The 21580-nt window shown below is 44.9% G+C and overlaps 1 protein-coding gene across 3 annotated transcripts in view; it reads left to right on the forward strand.

Annotated features, from left to right (window-relative positions):
- The window catches only part of CTCF (CCCTC-binding factor), a 68184-nt gene that overhangs the window by 25878 nt on the left and 20726 nt on the right, over window positions 1-21580 (forward strand). For all 3 annotated transcript variants that reach the window (XM_062175809.1, XM_062175808.1, XM_062175811.1), the window contains 3 exons: window positions 13628-14417; window positions 14763-14933; window positions 19913-20046. In XM_062175809.1, coding sequence (XP_062031793.1) covers window positions 13628-14417; window positions 14763-14933; window positions 19913-20046 — 1095 coding nt within the window. The remainder of the gene's footprint in view (window positions 1-13627; window positions 14418-14762; window positions 14934-19912; window positions 20047-21580) is intronic.

Raw genomic sequence — 21580 nt, forward strand, 5'->3', positions numbered from 1 at the left:
TGTTAGAGGGAGAGACAGAGAGAGGGATCTTGCATCTGCTGGTTCATTCCTTAGAAGGCTGCAACAGCTAGAACTGGGCCAGGCTGAAGCCAGGAACCAGAAGCTTCATATGAGTCTCATGGGTGGAAGGGACCAAGCACTTAGGCCATCTTTTGATGCTTTTCCCAGGCAATTAGCAGGGGGCTGGATCAGAAGTAGAGCAGTCAGGACTTGAACTGATGCAGGCCGCAGCTCCACCTATTGACACCACAATACTGGCCCCAAATTCACAATTGTCAGTAAAAAAAAAAAAAAAAAAGCTAATAGTCTGTTGGAAGAAGAAATATAGAACATTATGTTGTAGTTAAAACAAAAGTTGTGGCTGGTCTGCACTGGTTGTGATCAAGAAGACTTTGATATAGAAGATAAACTGGGAAGGGATAAGACTGTATTCTGTATGGAAGATGCCCGACAGGAAGTATTCAGAGGTGAGGTTGGGTGGGTGGAAGAGATGGGAACAAACTGTACAGAGCTCTGGGAGCTAAGCCAGAGAGTTTGGACTTGATTCAGTAAGCATCAACCAGCATGAGTTTTTGAGCCTCATTTGGGAAGATTTAGTTTGGCATCAATACGCTGAGCAGCATAAGAAAGACCAGCCTGGTCTGTTCCTTTTTGACTCTTTTTTTTTTCCTGTGTTCCTGGTTTTGGTCAGTCACTAAGGTTCTATCAACTAGTTAGTAACTTCATTCTGTGGATATGTGATAGTTTGTCAGAGAAGTAATTTTTGTGGTGAAAGTTTATTTACGTTTTGTGATTAGAATTCTGAGAAGTTGAAAGGCTAAGTATTGTTCAACTAACATGAATTAAGTGCCTTCTGGACTGGCATATGAGAAGCATAGTACCCAATCACCATATGTGCATTGTTTGTTTAATATTTGTTATACCTTATTAAGTAGATGCCATTATTATCCCTATTTTGTGAAAAAGAAACTGAGTCACAGAAGTTAGCTTATCTTACCCCAGGTCACATTGCTAATTAGTAGAACTAAATTGAAGTACAGACCTCTTGCTCTTAACTATCCCATCCTGCTTCTCTTGCCACTTCTGCATTGTAGAACATTTTCCCCATATTAAATACGGTTGACCTTCTCTATCCTTAGATTCTACATCCACAACTTCAACTAACTGCAGATTTAAATTTTTCAGGGAAAAAAATTGTATCTGTGTCTGTACTGATGGCCGCAACAGCACAGGAGCCCAAACGCTTGGGCCATCTTCTACTGCTTTCCCAGGCCATAGCAGAGAGCCGGATTGGAAGAGGGGCAGCCTGGACTACAACCGGCGCCTATATGGGATGCCGGCACTGCAGGCAGAGGATACTGTGCCACGGCACCAGCCCCAGAGTATCCTTTAAAACAGTCTTAGCCGGCGCCGCGGCTCACTAGGCTAATCCTCCGCCTAGCGGCGCCGGCACACCGGGTTCTAGTCCCGGTCGGGGCACCGGTCCTGTCCCGGATGCCCCTCTTCCAGGCCAGCTCTCTGCTGTGGCCAGGGAGTGCAGTGGAGGATGGCCCAAGTGCTTGGGCCCTGCACCCCATGGGAGACCAGGATAAACACCTGGCTCCCGCCATCGGATCAGCGCGGTGCGCCGGCCGCAGCGCGCCAACCGCGGCGGCCATTGGAGGGTGAACCAACGGCAAAAGGAAGACCTTTCTCTCTGTCTCTCTCTCTCCCTGTCCACTCTGCCTGTCAAAAAAAAAAAAAAAAAAAAACAGTCTTAACAGTTTAACAGAGATACAATACTGTCACTTTAATTTTTTTTTTTTTTTTTGACAGGCAGAGTGGACAGTGAGAGAGAGAGACAGAGAGAAAGGTCTTCCTTTTGCTGTTGGTTCACCCTTCAATGGCCGCTGCGGCTGGCGCGCTGCGCTGATCCGAAGCCAGGAGCCAGGTGCTTCTCCTGGTCTCCCATGCAGGTGCAGGGCCCAAGGACTTGGGCCATCCTCCACTGCACTCCCTGGCCACAGTAGAGAGCTGGCCTGGAAGAGGGGCAACTGGGACAGAATCCGGTGCCCTGACCGGGACTAGAACCCAGTGTGCTGGCGCTGCAAGGCAGAGGATTAGCCTGTTGAGCCACGGTGCCGGCCAATTTTTTTCAAATTGTTTTGTCACATGTAAGACTTTCGAGGGGTAAAATTTCAGTTATTTTTAATTTCTCCTATTTATGCTTCTAAGCACAAAGCCTTCCTTTCTTAGATCAGAAAACTGTTTACCTTATATTTTCTCAAGTTTTTGTTTTGTTTTTGTTTGTTTGTTAAAGCCTCTTTATCTCATATTACAGTAGAATATATTCCAAATGAATTAAAGATAACTCATTTTTTGCCAACTTTTCTAACACCTTATATGAAATAACCCTCTTTTCTTCATTAGTTTAAAGTGACAGCTTTTTTATTTGCTGGAGTTTGATTCTAGATTCTCCCTCTGTTTAAATTGTGACAGTACCACATCGATATTGTGGCTTTATAATATTTTAGTATTTGGGCCGGCGCCGCAGCTCACTAGGCTAATCCTCCGCCTTGCAGCACCGGCACACCGGGTTCTAGTCCCGGTCGGGGCACCGATCCTGTTCCAGTTGCCCCTCTTCCAGGCCAGCTCTCTGCTGTGGCCAGGGAGTGCAGTGGAGGATGGCCCAAGTGCTTGGGCCCTGCACCCCATGGGAGACCAGGAGAAGCACCTGGCTCCTGCCATCGGATCAGCGCGGTGCGCCGGCCGCAGCGCGCCTACCGTGGCGGCCACTGGAGGGTGAACCAACTGCAAAAGGAAGACCTTTCTCTCTGTCTCTCTCTCACTATCCACTCTGCCTGTCAATTTAAAAAAAAAAAAATTAGTATTTGGAAATAGAAGATCACCTTTATTATTGCTGTCTTCGTTATCTTGTTTATTTTTCAGAACCTTAAAAACCACTTTATAACAGGAAGAATTAATGTCTTTTCATTGTTTACATCTTTGGTATTTCAATCATGGAGTAGATAGTAGTATTCCTGTTAGGTGAGGTCTTCTGGAAGTGTTTTATAATCTTTATAGGTCCTGCAAATGTTTAGATAACGTTAATCTTTTGATAGTTAACAATGTGACTTTTGATTTCTATATATTTTTATATGCTTTCTATTTATTGGAAATAAAGATTAACACACAATTTCAAGTGTATTTATTATAGTCCATGCTATCCCTCAAAGAATTTGAAGAAATGAATAGAAAGTATAGTGTAAATATATTTTTAAGCCAGAAAATATAAATTAGAACAGAAAGTTATTGCATAGTTTGAGAGGCAACAAGATGTGGCTTACTGAAAATAACATGATCCCGTCATGTTTGAAAGGCAGTTAAAGAGAGAGAGAGAGATCTTCTTTCTTCTGGTTCACTCCCCAAATGGCCGCAGTGGTCAGGGCTGGGCCAGGCCAAAACCAGTAAAGTGTAGCTCATCTGGGTCTACCATGTGTGAAAGACAAGAACTCAAGCACTTGAGCCACTTTCCACTGGCTTCCTAGGCAACATTAGCAGGGAGCTGGATGGGAAGTGAAACAGCTAGAATCTTAACTGGCACTCATGGGATACTGGCATTGCAGGCAGAGGCTTAACCCTCTGCACCGCAACACTGGCCCCAGGAATATCTTTAATGTGCTTTTTTTTCTTCAGATTTTTATAAATAAGCTAATATACTTTCAAAATCTAGAGGGAAATTTGTCCTGGAAATAAGTATAAACCCCCTTTTAGTGGTGTTGGTCCTCAAAGAGGGGATTTGACCAAAGTTAAAGTTATGCCCAGCTCAAGGAAGGGGAGAGAACCAGAGAATATGTTAAGAATGGGGGAAGGGAGGGAAAGTGTGTGTTTTGAGTTAAGAGGAACTGAGTATAAGCAAGGATCCCTAGAGCAGGGAAGGAGATGGATTGAAGCTGTTAGCAGGGGGCAAGGCAACTAGGAGCACACCATCTCCAGGGAGTGGGGGAAGAGAGACATGGTTCAGCCTATGGGTTTAGTTATTGATTCAGAGGAGATATTCCCTTCTTCTGGAGGAAGCTAGCCAAAGGAATCCACTGCTTGAGGGGATGCACTAAGATTTTTCAAGCAGCATGAGAGAGAGGCTAGTGGCTTACTTACATTGTGTCTGATGTATCCCTGTACAAAATGGGAGCTCTACTGTTTTAATACCTGAGTAAAAACTGCTGTTGGACTTTATACCATGTGTTTTTTACAGGAAGAGAAAATTCTGTCAGCTCAACTCCTTGGCAACACAGTTGGTTTCTTTTTTTTATTTTTTAAGATTTTTATTTATTTGAGAAGTAGAGTTATAGAGAGTGAAAGAAAAAGAAAGGTCTTCCATCCACTAGTTCACTCCCCAATTGGCCACAACGGCTGGAGCTGGGCCGATCCAAAGCCAGGAGCCCGAAGCTTCTTCCAGGTCTCCCACGTGGGTGCAGGGACCCAAGGACTTGGGCCATCTTCCACTGCTTTCTCAGGCCACAGCAGAGAGCTGGATCAGAAGTGGAGCAGCCAGGATAAGAACCAGTGCCCATGTGGGATGCTGGCACTGCAGGCAGAGGATTAACCTGTGGTACCACAGCAGCGGCCCCCCACAATTGGTTTCTGTTTGTACTCCTTTATACCAATTCTTTTTCTATCTGGCTTATAATTCTGTGACTTTTTTTTTTCTTTTTTCTTTTTAAATTTTTATTATTATTTTTAAATTTTTGACAGGCAGAGTGGACAGTGAGAGAGAGAGACAGAGAGAAAGGTCTTCCTTTTTGCCATTGGTTCACCCTCCAATGGCTGCCGCGGCTGGCACGCTGTGGCCAGCACACCGTGCTGATCCGATGGCAGGAGCCAGGCGCTTCTCCTGGTCTCCCATGCGGGTGCAGGGCCCAAGCACTTGGGCCATCCTCCACTGCACTCCCTGGCCACAGCAGAGAGCTGGCCTGGAAGAGGGGCAACTGGGACAGAATCCGGTGCCCTGACCGGAACTAGAACCCGGTGTGCTGGTGCCGCAAGGGGGAGGATTAGCCTAGTGAGCCGCAGCGCTGGCCATTCTGTGACTTTTTTAGGTTAGACTTGATTATTTACAAGCAATATCTAACATTTTAAGTTTTCAAAATCACAGCAGAGACAAAACGGATTTTTTTCTGTTCTTCAGATTTTTTTTTTGCTACAGTATGCCAGGCAGCGCAGAGATTGTTTTTCTTTACCAACTTTATTTTATTTTAAAGATTTATTTTTATTGATTTGACATCAGGAGAAGATACCTTCCATCCTCTGGTTCATTGCCCAAATGACTGCAACAGGTGGGGCTGGGCCATGCCTAAGCTAGGAGGCAGGACTTCTATCCAGGTCTCCCATGTGGGTGGCAGGGGCCCAAGCACTTGAGCCATCATCTACTGCTTTCCCAGTCATATTAGCAGGGAGCTAGATCAGAAGCAGAACAACCACAACTTAAACCCTCACTCCAGTATAGGATGCTGTTGTTTCAAGCAGTGGCCTTAACTCATTGCACTACAATACTGGTCCCTCTACCAATTTTGTTATTGAGGATATTCATTTTATTTTTACTTATTAAAAAGTTACAGGGGCTGGTGTGATATAGTGGTTAAAAGATGCTGCCTTTGACACTAGCATCTATATGAGTGCCAGTTCCACAGCCAGTTCTACAACCATGTGGGAGACCCAGAAGCTCCTAACTCCTCCCTTCAGTCTGACCTAGCCCTAGCTGTTGGAACCATTTGGGGAGTAAACCAGTGGATGAAAAATCTCCATCTCTCCCCACACCCCATCCTCCATAACTCTTCCCTTCAAATAAATAAAATAAAACTTTAAAAAAAAAAAAAGGGTACAGGGCCAGAGACTGCATCTGCTGTTTCATTTTCCATATGCTGGGTGTGGGCCAAACCAGAGCCAGGAACCTGGATCTCTATCCATTTCTCGCATGGGATTGCATTTGAAAGACAGAGAGAGCAAGAGGTCTTCCATCCATTGGTTCACTCCTCAGATGTCCTCAATGTCCAGGGACAGGGTTGGTCCAAGCTAAAACTAGGAGACTGGAACTCCATCCAGGTCTCCCACATAGGTGGCAGGGCCCCAAATTCTTGGGCCATCATCCACCGCTTTCCCAGGTGTATTATGAGGGAGCTGGATTGGAAATGGGAGCTGGACTTTGGCACTCTATAATGAGATGGCCAGTATTAAAAGTGACCGCTTCACCCACTGCCACAACACCAGCCTTCTGGTACTCATATACTTGCGCATCATTTGCTGCCTCTGAGGATGTACATATGCAGGAAGTAAGATGGGAAGCATAGTAGTCAGGACTCAAAACAGCATTCTGATAAGGCATATGGGAGACAGGCATCTGGGATTATGCAGTAATTTTCTGACAGGACCATTATTAACATTTACAGCAGTGAATTTCTTTTAAAAATATATATTTATTTGAAAGGCAGAGTTACAGAGGGGGAGAGACAGAGAGATGTTCCATACACTGGTTCACTCCCCAAAAGGCTTCAAATGGCCAGAGCTGGGCCAGTCTGAAGCCAGGAGCCAGCATCTTCTTCTGGGTCACCCAAGTGGGTGCAGGCCCAAGCACTTAGGCCATTCTCTGCTGCTTTTTCAGGTGCATTAGCAGTGAGCTGGACTGGAAGTAGAGCAGCTGGGACTCGAGGCTGCATCCAAATGGGATCCTGGTGCTACAGGTGGTAGCTTTCCCTGCTATGCTGCAGCACCGACCCCAGCAGTAAATTTTTTGTTCCTTGATGTTTTTTCTGAGAATACCTCTGAGGTAAAGGGCTTTTACTCTGTTCTGTATCTTCATACATTGAGATTATCATCCTCTTTGCTAGGATACTAACTTTGGAATCTTCATGGCCCGGAAAACTGTTAAAAACCAGTAAGTGAGGCTGATACTGCTGTGCAATGAGTTAAGCCACCAGTTGGGAAACCCACAGCCCTTATCGGAGTGCCTGGAATCAGGTCCCACCCCTGCTTCTGACCTGTCTCCCTGTTGATGTACACTCTGGGAAGTAGCATGTAATGAATGTCTCAAGTAGTTGGGTTCCTGCCATTCATGTGGGGGAACTCCATGGAGTTCCTGGCTTAGCTCAGATGGAAGATCTTTGTGTCTCTTTCTGTTGCTCTCTACCTTTCATATAAATAAATAAGCATTTTTTAAAAGATGAAGAGTGATATTGTAATACTAAATTGCAAATTCTGATTCTGCAGAATCACTCCCTGGCCACAGCAGAGGCTGGCCTGGAAGAGGGGCAACCGGGACAGGATCGGTGCCCCGACCGGGACTAGAACCTGGTGTGCCGGCGCTGCAAGGCGGAGGATTAGCCTAGTGAGCCACGGCGCCGGCCGAGGTACTATTTTTTTTTAAAGGTTAATTTATTTATTTGAAAGAGTTACACAGGCCGTTGCTGCGGCTCAGTAGGCTAATCCTCCGCCTGCGGTGCTGGCACACCGGTTCTAGTCCGGGTTGGGGCGCCGGATTCTGTCCCGGTTGCCCCTCTTCCAGGCCAGCTCTCTGCTATGGCCCGGGAAGGCAGTGGAGGATGGCCCAAGTCCTTGGGCCCTGCACCTGCATGGGAGACCAGGGGAAACCCCTGGCTCCTGGCTTCGGATCAGCGTGATGAGTTGGCCGCAGCGCGCCGGCCGAGGCAGCCATTGGAGGGTGAAGCAACGACAAAAAGAAGACCTTTCTCTCTGTCTCTCTCTCTCTCACTGTCCACTCTGCCTGTCAATAAAAAAAAAGAAAAATAGTTACACAGAGAGAGAAGTAGAGAGAGAGAGAGATCTTCTATCCGATGGTTCACTCCCCCGTTGGCTGCAATGGCCGGAGCTGCACTGATCCGAAGCCAGGAGCCAGGAGCTTCTGGGTCTCCCACGCGGGTGCAGGGGCCCAAGGACTTGGACCATCTTTTACTTTCCCAGGCTGTAGCAGAGAGCTGGATCGGAAGTGGTGCAGCCGAGACTAGAACCGGCGCCCATATGGGATGCCGGTGCTTCAGGCCAGGGCGTTAACCCGCTGCGCCATAGTGCGGGCCCCTGAGGTACTATTTTGGACATACTGGGTTAAATAAAACAGATTACTAAAGTTAACTTAACCTGTTTCTTTTTACATGTCTAATCTGAAATATGAAGTTTTAATTATTTAAAACTAGAAAATCTAAAATATGGAAGTGGCTTATATACCTTTAAGTTTTTATTTATTTTTATCTTTTTATCTTCCATTCACTGGTTCACTCCCAAAATGCTCACAAACAGCTGGACCTGGGTCAGACCAAAGCCAGAAACCAGAACCTCAATCTAGGTCTCCCTTTGGGTGGCAGGGACCAAGTACTGGAGCCAGCAACTGCTACCTCCTAGTGTATGTATTTGCAGGAGGCCGAGCCAAGACTCAAACCCAGACACTTGGGTTTGGGATGCAGATGTTTCAGGCAGCAACAAATGCCTGATCTACATTATATTTTTATTGGGCAGTACTGGTGTAAAGCATTTCTATCCCCTTGAATAAGCTATCTGAACAATATTAGCTATACAGTTAGACTTAGGATCATGCTTAAAGTAGTTATTTTTTTTTAAAGATTTTATTTACTTATTTGACAGGTAGAGTTACAGACAATGAGAGAGAGAAATAGAGAGAAAGGTCTTCCTTCCGTTGGTTCACCCCCCAAAATGGACGATACGGCTGGAACTACGCTGATCTGAAGCCAGGAGCCAGGTGCTTCCTCCTGGTCTCCCACACAGGTGCAGGAGCCCAAGCACTTGGGCCATCCTCCACTGCCTTCCCCGGCCACAGCAGAAAGCTGGACTGGAAGAGGAGCAGCTGGGACTAGAACCCGGTGCTCATATGGAATGTCGGCACCTCAGGCGGAGTACTAGCCAAGTGAGCCACGGTGCCAGCCCCCCAAAATAGTTTTTTTTTTTTTTTTAAAGATTTATTTATTTGAAACACAAGAGTTACAGAGAGCTAGTAGAGAAGGTGGGTGGGGCAGGGGGCTCTTCCATCTGCTGGTTCACTCTTCAAATGGCTGCAGTGGCTAAAGCTGAACTGATCCAGGGCCAGGAGCTTCTTCCAGGTCTCCCATGTGGTTGCAGAGGCCCAGAAACTTGGGCCATCTTCTGCTGCTTTCCCAGGTGCTCCAGCAGGGAGCTGGCTCAAAAGTGGAGCCAGCTGGGATTTGAACCGGCACCCACATGGAATGCCGGTGCTGCAGGCTGGGGCATTAACCTACTGTGCCACGGCATTGGCCTCTTAAAAGTAGTTTCTCACAATTAGAAGTATAAATGGGGGAGGGGAGGGACAGCACTGTGGTGTAACCAGTAAAACCACTGCCTGCAGTGCCAGCATCCCAAATGGGTGCTGGTTCGTATCCCATCTGTTCCACTTACGATCCAACTCTCTCCTATGGCCGGCCTGGGAAAGCAGTAGAAGATGGCCCAAGTCCTTGGGTCCCTGCACCCATGTGGGAGACCCGGAGGAGGCTCCTGGCTCCTGGCTGTGGATCGGCGAAGCTCTGGCCGTTGCAGCCAACTGGGGAGTGAACCAGCGGGTGGAAGACCTCTCTCTCTCCCTCTTTGTCTCTGCCTCTCCTCTCTCTGTGTAACTCTTTCAAATAGGTAAATCTTTTATATATATATATATGTGTGTGTGTGTGTGTGTATATATATATATATATATATGCCAGCACATGGATACTTGAACATTTTAAATTGATGGGCAAATTGTAAACTACTGTACACATGTCTTTTTTCCCCCAACCTTCTGCAGTAGCATTTATTATTCTTGTCCCTCTGTTGTGGAGCAGCTAGTAGGAAGCCTTTGGGTTGAATGTTACATTATTTTTCTTTTGGGTACTGAGAACAAGGGGCTAATGAAAATAAATAACGACAGAACAAACCAATCTGGCAACCCAACAGCCTAGAAAGTTTTCCCATTGGTCTTGTTTTGTTTTAAGATGTATTTATTTGATAGAGTTACAGAGAGGAAGGGAGGGAGGGAGAGAAAGATCTTCTGTCTGCTGATTCACTCCCCCAGTGGCTGTAATGACCAGGGCTGGGCCAGACTGAAGCCAGGAGCCAAGAGCTTCATCTGAGTCTCCCATGTGGGTGCAGGGGCCTAAGGACTTGGACTGTCTTTCACTGCTTTCCCAGGAAAATTAGCAGGGAGCTGGATCAGAAGTGGAGTAGTTGGGGCTCAAAGCAGTGCCTGTATAGGATACCAGCATTTCAAGCAGCAGTTTAACCTGCACCACAGCGCCAATCCCAAGATCATTCACTTTTAATTTTCTAGCTGGGAAATCATATCATTTTGAGAAAAGTTTGTTTTTAATGATTTATTTATTATTTGAGATGCAGAGAGAGAAAGAGAGGTCTTCCATCCACTGGTTCACTCCCCAAGTGACTGCAACGGCCAGAGCCAGGAGCCAGGAGCTTCTTCTGGGTCTCCCATGTGGGTACAGGGGCCCAAGGACTTGAGCTGTCTTCTACTGCTTTCCTAGGCCATAGCAGAGAGCTAGATCAGAAGTGGAGCAGCTGAGACTCGAGCTGGCACCCAAATGGGATGCTGGCGCCACAGATGGTGGCTTTACCTGTTATGCCACAGCACTGGTCCCGAGAAAATTTTAAGTGCAAAGTTATATGTTACTGTACCAGCAAAAACATTCAGAGTAAGATAAAGGCCAAAGAACCTCAGAAGGCTTTCTTATGCTTAGGATAACCTGGATCTGAGAGTTAGGTAGGACTTAAAATAAAGCAGAAATGGGGAGATGGCAGTGAGGACAAATGTATTCATGTGAAAAGACAGCTTCCCCTGCACCTACATGGGAGACCTGGAAGAAGCTCCTGGCTCCTGGCTTTGGATCGGCACAGCTCCGGCCGTTGCGGCCATTTGGGGAGTGAACCAACAGAAAGGAAGACCTTTCTCTCTGTCTCTTCTTCTCACTGTCTGTAACACTACCTCTCAAATAAATAAATATAATCTTTTTAAAAAATGAGGCTGGCGCCATAGCTCACTAGGCTAATCCTCCACCTGCGGCGCCGGCACCCCGAGTTCTAGTCCCGATTGGGATGCCAGATTCTTTCCCGGTTGCTCCTCTTCCAGTCCAGCTCTCTGCTGTGGCCCAGGAGTGCAGTGGAGGATGGCCCAAGTGCCTGGGCCCTGCACCCGCAAGGGAGACCAGGAGGAAGCACCTGGCTTCTGGCTTCAGATCGGCGCAGCGCTCCGGCTGCAATGTGCCAGCCATAGCAGCCACTTGGGGGATGAACCAACGGAAAAAGGAAGAGCTTTCTCTCTGTTTCTCTCTCACTGTCTAACTCTGCCTGTAAAAAAAAAAAAAGAAAAGAAAAGAAAAGAAAAGAAAAAGATTTATTTGTTTATTTGAAAGAGTTACACAGAGAGGAGAGGCAGAGAGAGAGAGAGAGAGATCTTCCTTCTGACGGTTCAGTCCTCCATTGGCCGCAGTGGCTGGAGCCACGCCGATCAGGAGCCAGGAGCTTCCTCCAAGTCTCCCACGTGGATGCAGGGGCCCAAGGACTTGGGCCATCTTCCAGTACCTTCCCAGGCCATAGCAGAGAGTTGGATCGGAAGTGGAGCAGCTGGGTCTTGATGATGGGATGCCAGTGCTTCAGGCCAGGGTGTTAACCTGCTGCGCCACAGTGCTGGCCCCCAGCCCAGACCTTTTAAAAGAGGTTTATTTGGGACTGGCACTGTGGCATAGTAGGGTAAGCCTACTACCAGCATGGGCGACCTGGAAGAAGCTCAAGAAGAAGAGTTACAGGCAGAGCGGGAGAGACAAAGAAAGAGGTCTTCCATCCGCTGGTTCACTCCCCAAATAGCCGCAATGGCCGGAGCTGTGCCAATCTGAAGCCAGGAGCTTCTTCCAAGTCTTCTATCACTTGGGCCATCTTCTACTGCGTTCCCTGGCCATCAGCAAGGAGCAGGCTCAGAAGAGGAGCAGCCGGGAGTTGTACCGGTGCCCGTATGGGATGCTGGCACTGCAGGTAGATGCTTGACCTACTGCACCACAGCGCCAGCCTCTAAATTTTGTGTTTTTTGACCAGGTGTTTTCATCTCCTGAACTTTATACATTTAAACTAGTTTTGTTAATAATTTTTTAATATCATCACATTGAGATTTGAAATTTCTGGTTGTTTCATCATATTCTTTAGCCATTTATTGGTTTGATTCATTTTCCAAAGAAGGGCTCATGTGACATAGCAGGTTAAGCCACTGCCTGCAAAGCCAGTATCCCATACTGGTGCTGGTTCAACTCCCGGCTGCTCTACTTTTGATCTAGCTTCCTGCTAATGTGCCTGGGAAAACCCCCACCAGGGAGACCTGGAAGAAGCTTCTGGTTCCTGGCTTTAGCCTGGCCCAGCCCTTGCTGTTGTGGCCATTTGGGAAGTGAACCAACCAATAGAAGATTGAGCTCTGTCTCTCAAATAAATCTTTAACAAAGAGAAAATCCAAAGAAGATTCTTAAGTTGAGAGAGGTAGGGGTAGGGGAGGTCTGCTAGTTCACTCCCCAAATGCCTCCAGCAGCTCTGGCTGGGGCTGAAGCAAAGAGCCAGGAGTGCAATTCAGGTTTCCTGTGAGGGTGGCAGGAACACAGTTACTTGAGCCATCACCATTGCCTCCTAGGCTCTGCAGTTATCTAGAGTGAAGAGCAGAGCCAAGTATCAAATTCAGGCACTCCAGTGTAGGAGGCCTACATCCTGATTCTAGGGCAGACACTTGCACCTTGTTAATTCTTTGTGGTGGAATACTTGACCTGTGCCTTTAGGGTGTTCAGTATCGTCCCTGGCCTCTGCCCACTAGATTTCAGTAAGCACCTCTCATCCCAGTAGTGATAACCAAAAATGTTTCCACACCTTACCAGATGTCTTGAGGCAAAGCCACCCCAGATTGAGAATCACCTATCTATAGTTTGTCTCCATCTTTCCCATTTTTTTTTCCTTTTGGTTATTTATTTCCACAAGAAATTAGGTAGTTAATCATGTAGTATATCTCCGAACCTGGATTTCACTGATGTCATCCCTGTAGTGTGTCATTTAACATCTTCTGTCACCAATTTGTTGTTAATTGGTAATTGAATCCAGAGGCATCATTAGTTTTAAAGTTTTATTTTTTAAGATTTATTTATTTATTTGAAAGAGTTACAGAGAGGCAGAGGGAAGGAGGGAGGGAGGGAGAGAGAGAAAGAGAAGGAAAGGTGTCTTCCATCCGCTGGTTTACTCCCTAGATGGCTGCAATGGCCGGAGCTACGCCAATTCGAAGCCAGGAGCTTCTTCTGGATCTCCCACATGGGTGGCAGGGGCCCAGGGACTTGGGCCATCTTCTGCTTTCCCAGGCCATAACAGAGAGCTGGATCGGAAGTGGAGCAGCCAGGATTCAAACCAGAGCCCATATGGGATGCTGGTACTACAGGTGGCATGTATTCTATGCCACAGCGCCAGCCCCTTCATTAGTTTTAGATTTTTTGTTTGGCAGGATTGCTTCTTAGGTGGTGTTTTTTCCTTCCATCAGGTGGTCATATAATGTCTGTTGTCTTTTTAAATATTAACCATTGATACCTAATTCAATCTGTGTTCTCCCTTAATAAAGGAAAAGGAAATGGAAGGTGAGGCAGTTGAAGCTATCGTGGAAGAATCTGAAACTTTCATTAAAGGAAAGGAGAGAAAGACTTACCAGAGACGCCGGGAAGGGGGCCAGGAAGAAGATGCTTGCCACCTACCCCAGAACCAGACTGATGGGGGTGAGGTGGTGCAGGATGTCAATAGCAGTGTACAGATGGTGATGATGGAGCAGCTGGATCCTACCCTTCTTCAAATGAAGACTGAAGTAATGGAGGGTACAGTGGCTCCAGAAGCAGAGGCTGCTGTGGACGATACCCAGATCATAACCTTGCAGGTTGTAAATATGGAGGAACAGCCCATAAACATAGGAGAGCTTCAACTTGTTCAAGTACCTGTTCCTGTAACGGTACCTGTTGCTACCACTTCAGTAGAAGAACTTCAGGGGGCTTATGAGAATGAAGTGTCTAAAGAAGGCCTTGCAGAAAGTGAACCCATGATATGTCACACCTTACCTTTGCCTGAAGGGTTTCAGGTGGTGAAAGTGGGGGCCAATGGAGAGGTGGAGACACTAGAGCAAGGGGAACTTCCGCCTCAGGAAGATCCCAGCTGGCAAAAAGACCCAGACTATCAGCCACCAGCCAAAAAAACAAAGAAAACCAAAAAGAGCAAACTGCGATACACAGAAGAGGGCAAAGATGTGGATGTGTCTGTCTATGATTTTGAGGAAGAGCAGCAGGAGGGTCTGCTGTCAGAGGTTAATGCAGAGAAAGTGGTTGGTAATATGAAGCCTCCAAAGCCAACAAAAATTAAAAAGAAAGGTAAAATGAGCTTACCCATAGTAATCTCATAAAACTTTGGTGATAAAGCATACAACATAGTGCATGTACAAGTTGATTTGTATTGAATGTATTTTTAAAGGTTATTAATGGGTACCAGTTTTTTTAACTGACCTAAAATGAATTTATTTCCAGAATGAGTACCTTTTTGTTAAGTGCCAGAAAAAAAGAATTAAATCTGTTGTGATGTGAGATAATTGTGACTTACTGTAACTTATGTAATTTAGTTATAAAAAGCTAACCAAATTTTATTTGGAAATTTAAGATCAGGATTAATCTTAATACTTTGAAACTATGCAGCAAGTAAGTGTTTTATTTTGCATATAGGTGTAAAGAAGACATTCCAGTGTGAGCTTTGCAGTTACACGTGTCCACGGCGCTCAAATTTGGATCGCCACATGAAAAGCCACACTGATGAGAGACCACACAAGTGCCATCTCTGTGGCAGGGCATTCAGAACAGTCACCCTCCTGAGGAATCACCTGAACACACACACAGGTGCTGGATAAGAATGGTGGGGGCTACAACATAGCAAAGGTTCAGGTTTGGGTTTTAAGTATCACCCGAGCTGCTTGCAGTGGGAAGTTAGAGAAGAAAAATGTTTGTTGTTTCTTATGTATACTTTTTGTAATGTTGATTTTATTGGAAGCAGATGCAGTAAGTTACAGGCAAATGTGAAAAAAACTTAGTAGGAAATAATCCAAATTATATAAGGCAGATGATCCAGAAAAAGTCCATCCTAAAGACTTTGTTATGTTGCTGAGGTTTTAACAGCAATGACAAAATGACCCCCAAAAGTCCCAGGAATCAGTGCCAGGCACTATGAGGAAGAACTTTAGAAATAGAAGGGAAACCCTGCCTTTGCAAAAACCATAGCATTTTCTGTTTCTGGTTATTTTATCTCAAGGAAAACACATAATTCTTAATTTCAGTGGAAAATTTAAGGCATCATTCTGGCAGTTCAAACATTTATTCATTTAAGTGCCATATATATTTTAGTTTCTTTTTTTCTTTTTTTTTTCTTTCTTTCTTTTTTTATTTATTTATTTTTTTGACAGGCAGAGTTAGAGAGGCAGAGAAAGGTCTTGCTTCCGTTGGTTCACCCCCCAAATGGCCGCTACGGCCGCTGTGCTGCAACGATCTGAAGCTAGGAGCCAGGTGCTTCCTCCTGGTCTCCCATGCAGGTGCAGGGCTCAAGCACTTGGGCCATCCTCCACTGCCTTCCTGGGCCACAGCAGAGAGCTGAACAGGAAGAGGAGCAACTGGGACAGAATCTGGCGCCCCAACTGGGTCTGGAACTTGGGGTGCCTGCGCCGCAGGCGGAGGATTAGCCAAGTGAGCCATGGTGCCGGCCAAAGTGCCATATATATTTTAATTAGGTATTCAGGTATTCTGATTTTAGTTTCTTGTTGACTGTGACTAGATTCCAGGAGGTCACTAACATAGAGGGACTCTGTGCTAGATCTTTCTTTAGATTCTCTTTTGGACTCTTTAATTTTTCTTTCTTTTTTTAAGATTTATTTATTTATTTGGAAATCAGAGTTACAAAGAGAGAGAGAAGGAGAGGCACAGAGAGAGAGAGGTCTTCCATCTTCTGGTTTACTCCCCAACTGACTGCAACTGCCAGAGCTACACTGATCTGAAGCCAGGAGCCAGGAGCTTCCTTCAGGTCTCCCACATGGTTGCAGGGGCCTAAGGACTTGGGCCATCTTTCACTGCTTTCCCAAACCATAGCAGAGAGGTGGCTAGAAGTGGAGCAGCTGGGACTTGAACCAGCACCCATTTGGGATGCTGGCACTGCAGGTGGTGACTTAACCCACTACACCACAGTGCCAACCCCTTTATTTTTATTTTTATTTTTTTAAGATTTATTTATTTGAAAGAGAGAGAGAGAGGCAGAGGCCCAGGCTGGAGCAGGGAGGGTCTTGCATCTGCTGGTTCACTCCCCAAATGGCTGTAACAGCCAGAGCTGGGCCAGTCTGAAGCCAGGAGACCAGGAATTTCTTCCAGGTCTCCCCACGCAGGTGCAGCGGCCCAAGCAGTTGGGCCATCTTCAACTGCTTTCTCAGGCTATAGCAGTGGAGAGCTAGCTTGGAAATGGAGTAGCCAGGTCTCCCTCAAATCAGTGCTCATATGGATTGCCGGCATTGCAAGTGGTGGCTTTACCTGCTAAGCCAGAGCACTGAGCCCTTGTATTTTCAGTATAGCTACTTAAACCATTTTTCACACAGAATGGCTTTTTTCTTTCCATATTTCCCACCTCATTAAAAAATTATTTGAAAGGCACAGAGGTCTTTTACCCACTGTTCCACTTCCTATATGGTGGCAACAGCCAGGGCTGGGCCAGGCTGAAACCAGGAACCTGGAGCTTCTTCTGGGTCTTCTACATGGGTGCAGGGCACAAACACTTGGACCACTGCCTTCCCAGGCCCGTTAGCAGGGAGCAGGATCAGAAGTGGAGCAGCTGAATCTTGAACTAGCATCCATATGGGGTGCTGGCATCACAGGCAGAGGCTTAACCTGCTATGCCACAATGTAGGCCCCTGAAGATAATTTGACAGGAGCATAGAACTAAAAGAAGCTGATCCCATGATAGAACATTGCAAAGTGGGTATGCTTTCCTGTGGGTACTTAGTGTCCTGGTCTAGTCCTCAGTGTTTTTTTTTAAAGATTGATTTGAAAGTGTTAGAGGGAAATTGAGATTGAGATGTTCCATCCACTGGTTCACTCCCCATGTGGCTGGTTGGAGCTAGGCTTAAGCCAGGAGCCAAGAGCTTCTTCTGGATCTCCCAAATGGGTGCAGAAGCACAAGCATTTGGGCCATCTTCTGCTGTTTTCCCAGGTTATTAGCACGGAGCAGAAATAGCATAGCCAGACTTGAGTGGCACCCATATGGGATGCCAGTGTCTCAGACAGGCAGGGGCTTTACCCGCATGCCACGACACCAGCATTCTAGTTCTTGGTTTTGAAAGTAAGAAGTCAGTCTGGTTATTCAGGGCTGGTTTTCCAGGACTGATTCATATACTAATCACACCTGTGAAACTCAAAAGCATACCAGAATGAGAAGTATACCTTTTCATTTTCTGAATGTAGTCATAAAATTGCATTCTAGGGAATGTCCTTGCCTATGTCAAGATGTTGCAGCAAATGAAAGGTGACACAGTGAACATGGACCTTGAGCAGAGGGACATAGATGGTCATGTGGTGCAGCCTGATGGAAATCTCTGCCCCTTAGGAATGTCCACTGCGCTAATTGCAGTGTTTATGTCTACCAGACACAGACCTCTTTTCTCTCCCCTAGAAAGAACTGGGAAAACACCAGCAGTTATTTTTCAGCCTACTTTTTCCTAACAGAAGTGCATGTTGCTTTTCTTCTCTTGTTTTACTTTTCTGTAGCACCAGAATTTATACACTTTTCACAAAAAGTGTCCTTCACTTCTGTATTCTTAGGGGTACTGAAGTAGCAAATTGAGTGAGCAAATTCACATTCGTTGGAATTTCTCAGGTCCTATATGTTCTAGTCCTATGTCTCTCCAGAATTCTCTTTATTCTCTAGGAGATCATTTCTGTAGGAGGCTTGCCCCTCAATTACATTGTGATTTTTTTTTTCCTGATTCTATTTTCAAATGCAACCATCCTTTTTTATTTAAGATTTATTTATTTGGAAAAGTCAGAATTACAGAGAGAGGGACATCTTCCATCTTCTGGGTCACTCCCTAGATGGCCATAATGGATAAGGTTGGGCAGGCTGAAGCCAGGAGCCTAGAGTTTCATCTGAGTCTCCCATGTGTATGGCAGGGGCCCAAGCATTTGGGCCATCTTCCACTCCTTTTCTCAGGCCATTAGCAAAGAGCTGGATCAGAAGTAGAGCAGCTGGGATGTGAACCAACTCCTACATGGGATGTCAGCATCCCAGGTCGTGGCTTTACCAGCTACACAACACCAGCCTCAGTCAGCTTTCCTTTGTTTTGATAACCTTGCTGTCACCCTTTTACTTGCTGCCCACAATTAGAGATGGTCATTTCTTTCTGAATAAATCTAAGAAAACAACACTGTAAGACTGTCAGCTTTATCTCCTTAGTGGTGTTATACCTGAGCATGATATTTGTAATATAGAATACAAAGTGGGTGGTAAAGATCCGCTAAAGTCACCAGTTAGAGAGTGAATGTTTATCCTGTTGTTAAAATGCCCACATTCTACATCAGAATGCCTGCATTCAATTCCTAGTTCTGGCTCCTGACTCTAGTATCCCTCCATTGCAGAGCATAGGATGTTGTGATGGTTCAAGTAATTGGGTTCCTGCCATGCACATGGGAGACCCAGCTGTTAGGGTCATTTGGAAAATAGATCACTATGTGGGGAAGCTCACTTACTTGCTCTCTCTCTTTCTGCCTCTCAAATTTTAAAAAAAAAAAAAAAAGTGATCAGTTATATTACGGAGATGTTATCTGAGGATATAAACACTTTATTTCAGTGTAAGATAAGATAGAGAATATATTATTAGTTTAAAAATGTGCTTAAATATTGTATGAATTGACATTTGGACACATTCATAAAATTAGACATTAATATTTGAAAGTGACCTATTTAAATCACATAAAAAAGCAATACTACTTTTGTAAAGCCTTTGATAAACCACTCATTCCTTATCAAAACAAACTGTTATGTTTTTACAAAGTAACTAGTGTGTGTGTTTTAAAAAGGGCAGGCATTATGGCACAGTCAGTTAAGCTACTGCTTGGGATGCCTGCATCCCATATGAATTGCCTGGTTCTAGTCTTGGCTAATCCACTCTTCCCAAACAGCTATTTATTACTATACTGGGAGGCAGTAGGTGATGGCCCAAGTACTTGGGTTTTGCCATCCACATGGGAGACCATGGCTTCACCCTGGCCTAGCCCTGGCTATTGTGGGCAGTTCAGGAAGTAAACCAGTATATGGAAGATTTCTCTGTCTCTCCTTCTGTTTGTCATTCTGCCTTTCAAATAAGTAAATCTTTTTCTAAAAAGGTTTCAGAATATGAAAAGTTCAATGATCCTATTTGTATAATCATAACACAGTAAGATTTGCTATGCAAAAGAATCTAGAGTCAAAAAGCCATTATTTCTGTGATTTGTGATTGGTAAAACAACAGGGGGTGAAAAGTGTTATATTTTAGCAAGAGTTGAAACACAATGGAGTTTCTTTTAATTCATGGTAACCAGGATATTCACAAAATAGGAATAAGAATTATTTATAATCAAAGGCAACAGGTCCAAATGGGTAATTAAGAGAAACTAAATGTTCTAGTATCCTAGGATTGTTGTTGTAAATTCACTTGGGCTCTCCCATGAGTTTTTGAGCTACTTTCAGACTAATGCAAAGTTAATGGGTTGACTAGGGTCCAGTGTCATTCAGCAGTTCTGTTACACAGTGGACTTTTTGTCACTATGTGTGCCCTTTATCTTGCTCTTTTGCTATGCCCTTCTTTCTCTAGGTACTCGTCCTCACAAGTGCCCAGACTGTGACATGGCCTTTGTAACCAGTGGAGAATTGGTGCGGCATCGTCGTTATAAACATACCCATGAGAAGCCATTTAAGTGTTCCATGTGCGATTACGCCAGTGTAGAAGTAAGTGTTCAGTTCCTCCTTGGTACCTTTCTTAGGCAGATCGTGATTCCAGGAAAGGATCTAACAACCCAAACTGGCTTTAAGATGAGGTAGAAAATCTTACTAGATTGGAAACCTCCCCAGACACACTTCTCCCAAGAAAAATAATGAGTATGAAATATTTACGTGTTGGAAAGAGTACTAATTCCACATATTATTATAGGCAAGTTCTGCCAAACTTGAAATAAATAAAATTAGTGTACCCAAAGTATTTAAAAATTGAAGACTCGTCAGCTTCATTATTTGAGGCTATCTTGTTACCAGATCTGGATAAGGATATCTGAATGTTAATCTCAAAAAAATAGCAAAATTTACAAATGAAATTATTAGCTAACCAAAGTCAGTGATAAACTTTTAAAAAAGAAATGGTAATTCATTGTTTCTAATATGCAGGGATAGTTTAACAATTAGGAAGTTACTGGTGTATATTACATTGAGGGATTAAAAAAAGCTATATGAAACTACTAATTCAATACTCACACTTCTTTGTAAAATCCTAGCAAGTTAAGAGAAGAAAACTTCTTTAATACATACTGGAAAACTATAGTGAACCTATCCAGAATTATTCACATTAAAAATTTATAACATTGACAATACAGATATCCATTGTGAATGTTACTGTTTAAACAATGTACTTGGAAATCCTAGCTAATAGAGTAAAATGCTAAATTTAGACTAAACTGTCATTTCTTAAAGACATATTTGCTTACAGAGGAAATCGGAGAGTACCAGCTGAGAAAAACAGAGCAGTAAAAGTTCATTTGGTTGGCCAGATACAAGATAAGTATACAGAAATCAGTAACCTTTTTGGTGCAGTGGCTTAAAGTCCCCCACTTGTGACGCCAGCATCCCATATTGAAGCACAGGCGTAAGGCCCAACTATTCTGCTTCTGATCCAGCTTCCTGCTAATGTGCCTGGAAAAATGGCAGAAGATGAATTAAGTACTTAGGCCCTTGTCACTCATGTAGGAGACCAGGATGGAGTTTTTGGCTCTTTGCCTGGCCTATCCTTGGCTGTTAGGGCCATTTAGGTAGCAGTGACCAAAACACTTGAGCCATTCTCTGCTGCTTTCCCAAATACCTTAGCAGGGAGCTGGATTGGAAAGCAGAGCAGCCAGGACTTGAACCAGCGCCCATATGAGATGCCATTGTCGCAGGCAGCAGCTTAAATCCACTGTGCCACAGTGCCAGCCCCAGAAATCAGTAACTTTTTTTTTTTTTTTATAAGATTGATTTATTTGAAAGGCAAAGTAACAGACAGACAAGTCTTCCTTCCGCTGGTTCACTCCCCAAATGACTACAACGGCCAAAGACAGGAGCTTCTTCTGGGTCTCTCATGAGGGTGCAGGAGCCCAAGGACTGGGCCATTTTCTGCTGCTTTTCCAGACCATAGGAGAGAGCTGGATCAGAAGTGGAGTAGCTAGGACTTGAACTGGTGCCCATATGGGATGCTGGTACTGCAGGTGGTGGCTTTACCCACTATACCACAGTGCCA

This window comes from Lepus europaeus, chromosome 19 (genome assembly GCF_033115175.1).
Source record: "Lepus europaeus isolate LE1 chromosome 19, mLepTim1.pri, whole genome shotgun sequence".
Lineage (NCBI taxonomy): Eukaryota > Metazoa > Chordata > Mammalia > Lagomorpha > Leporidae > Lepus > Lepus europaeus.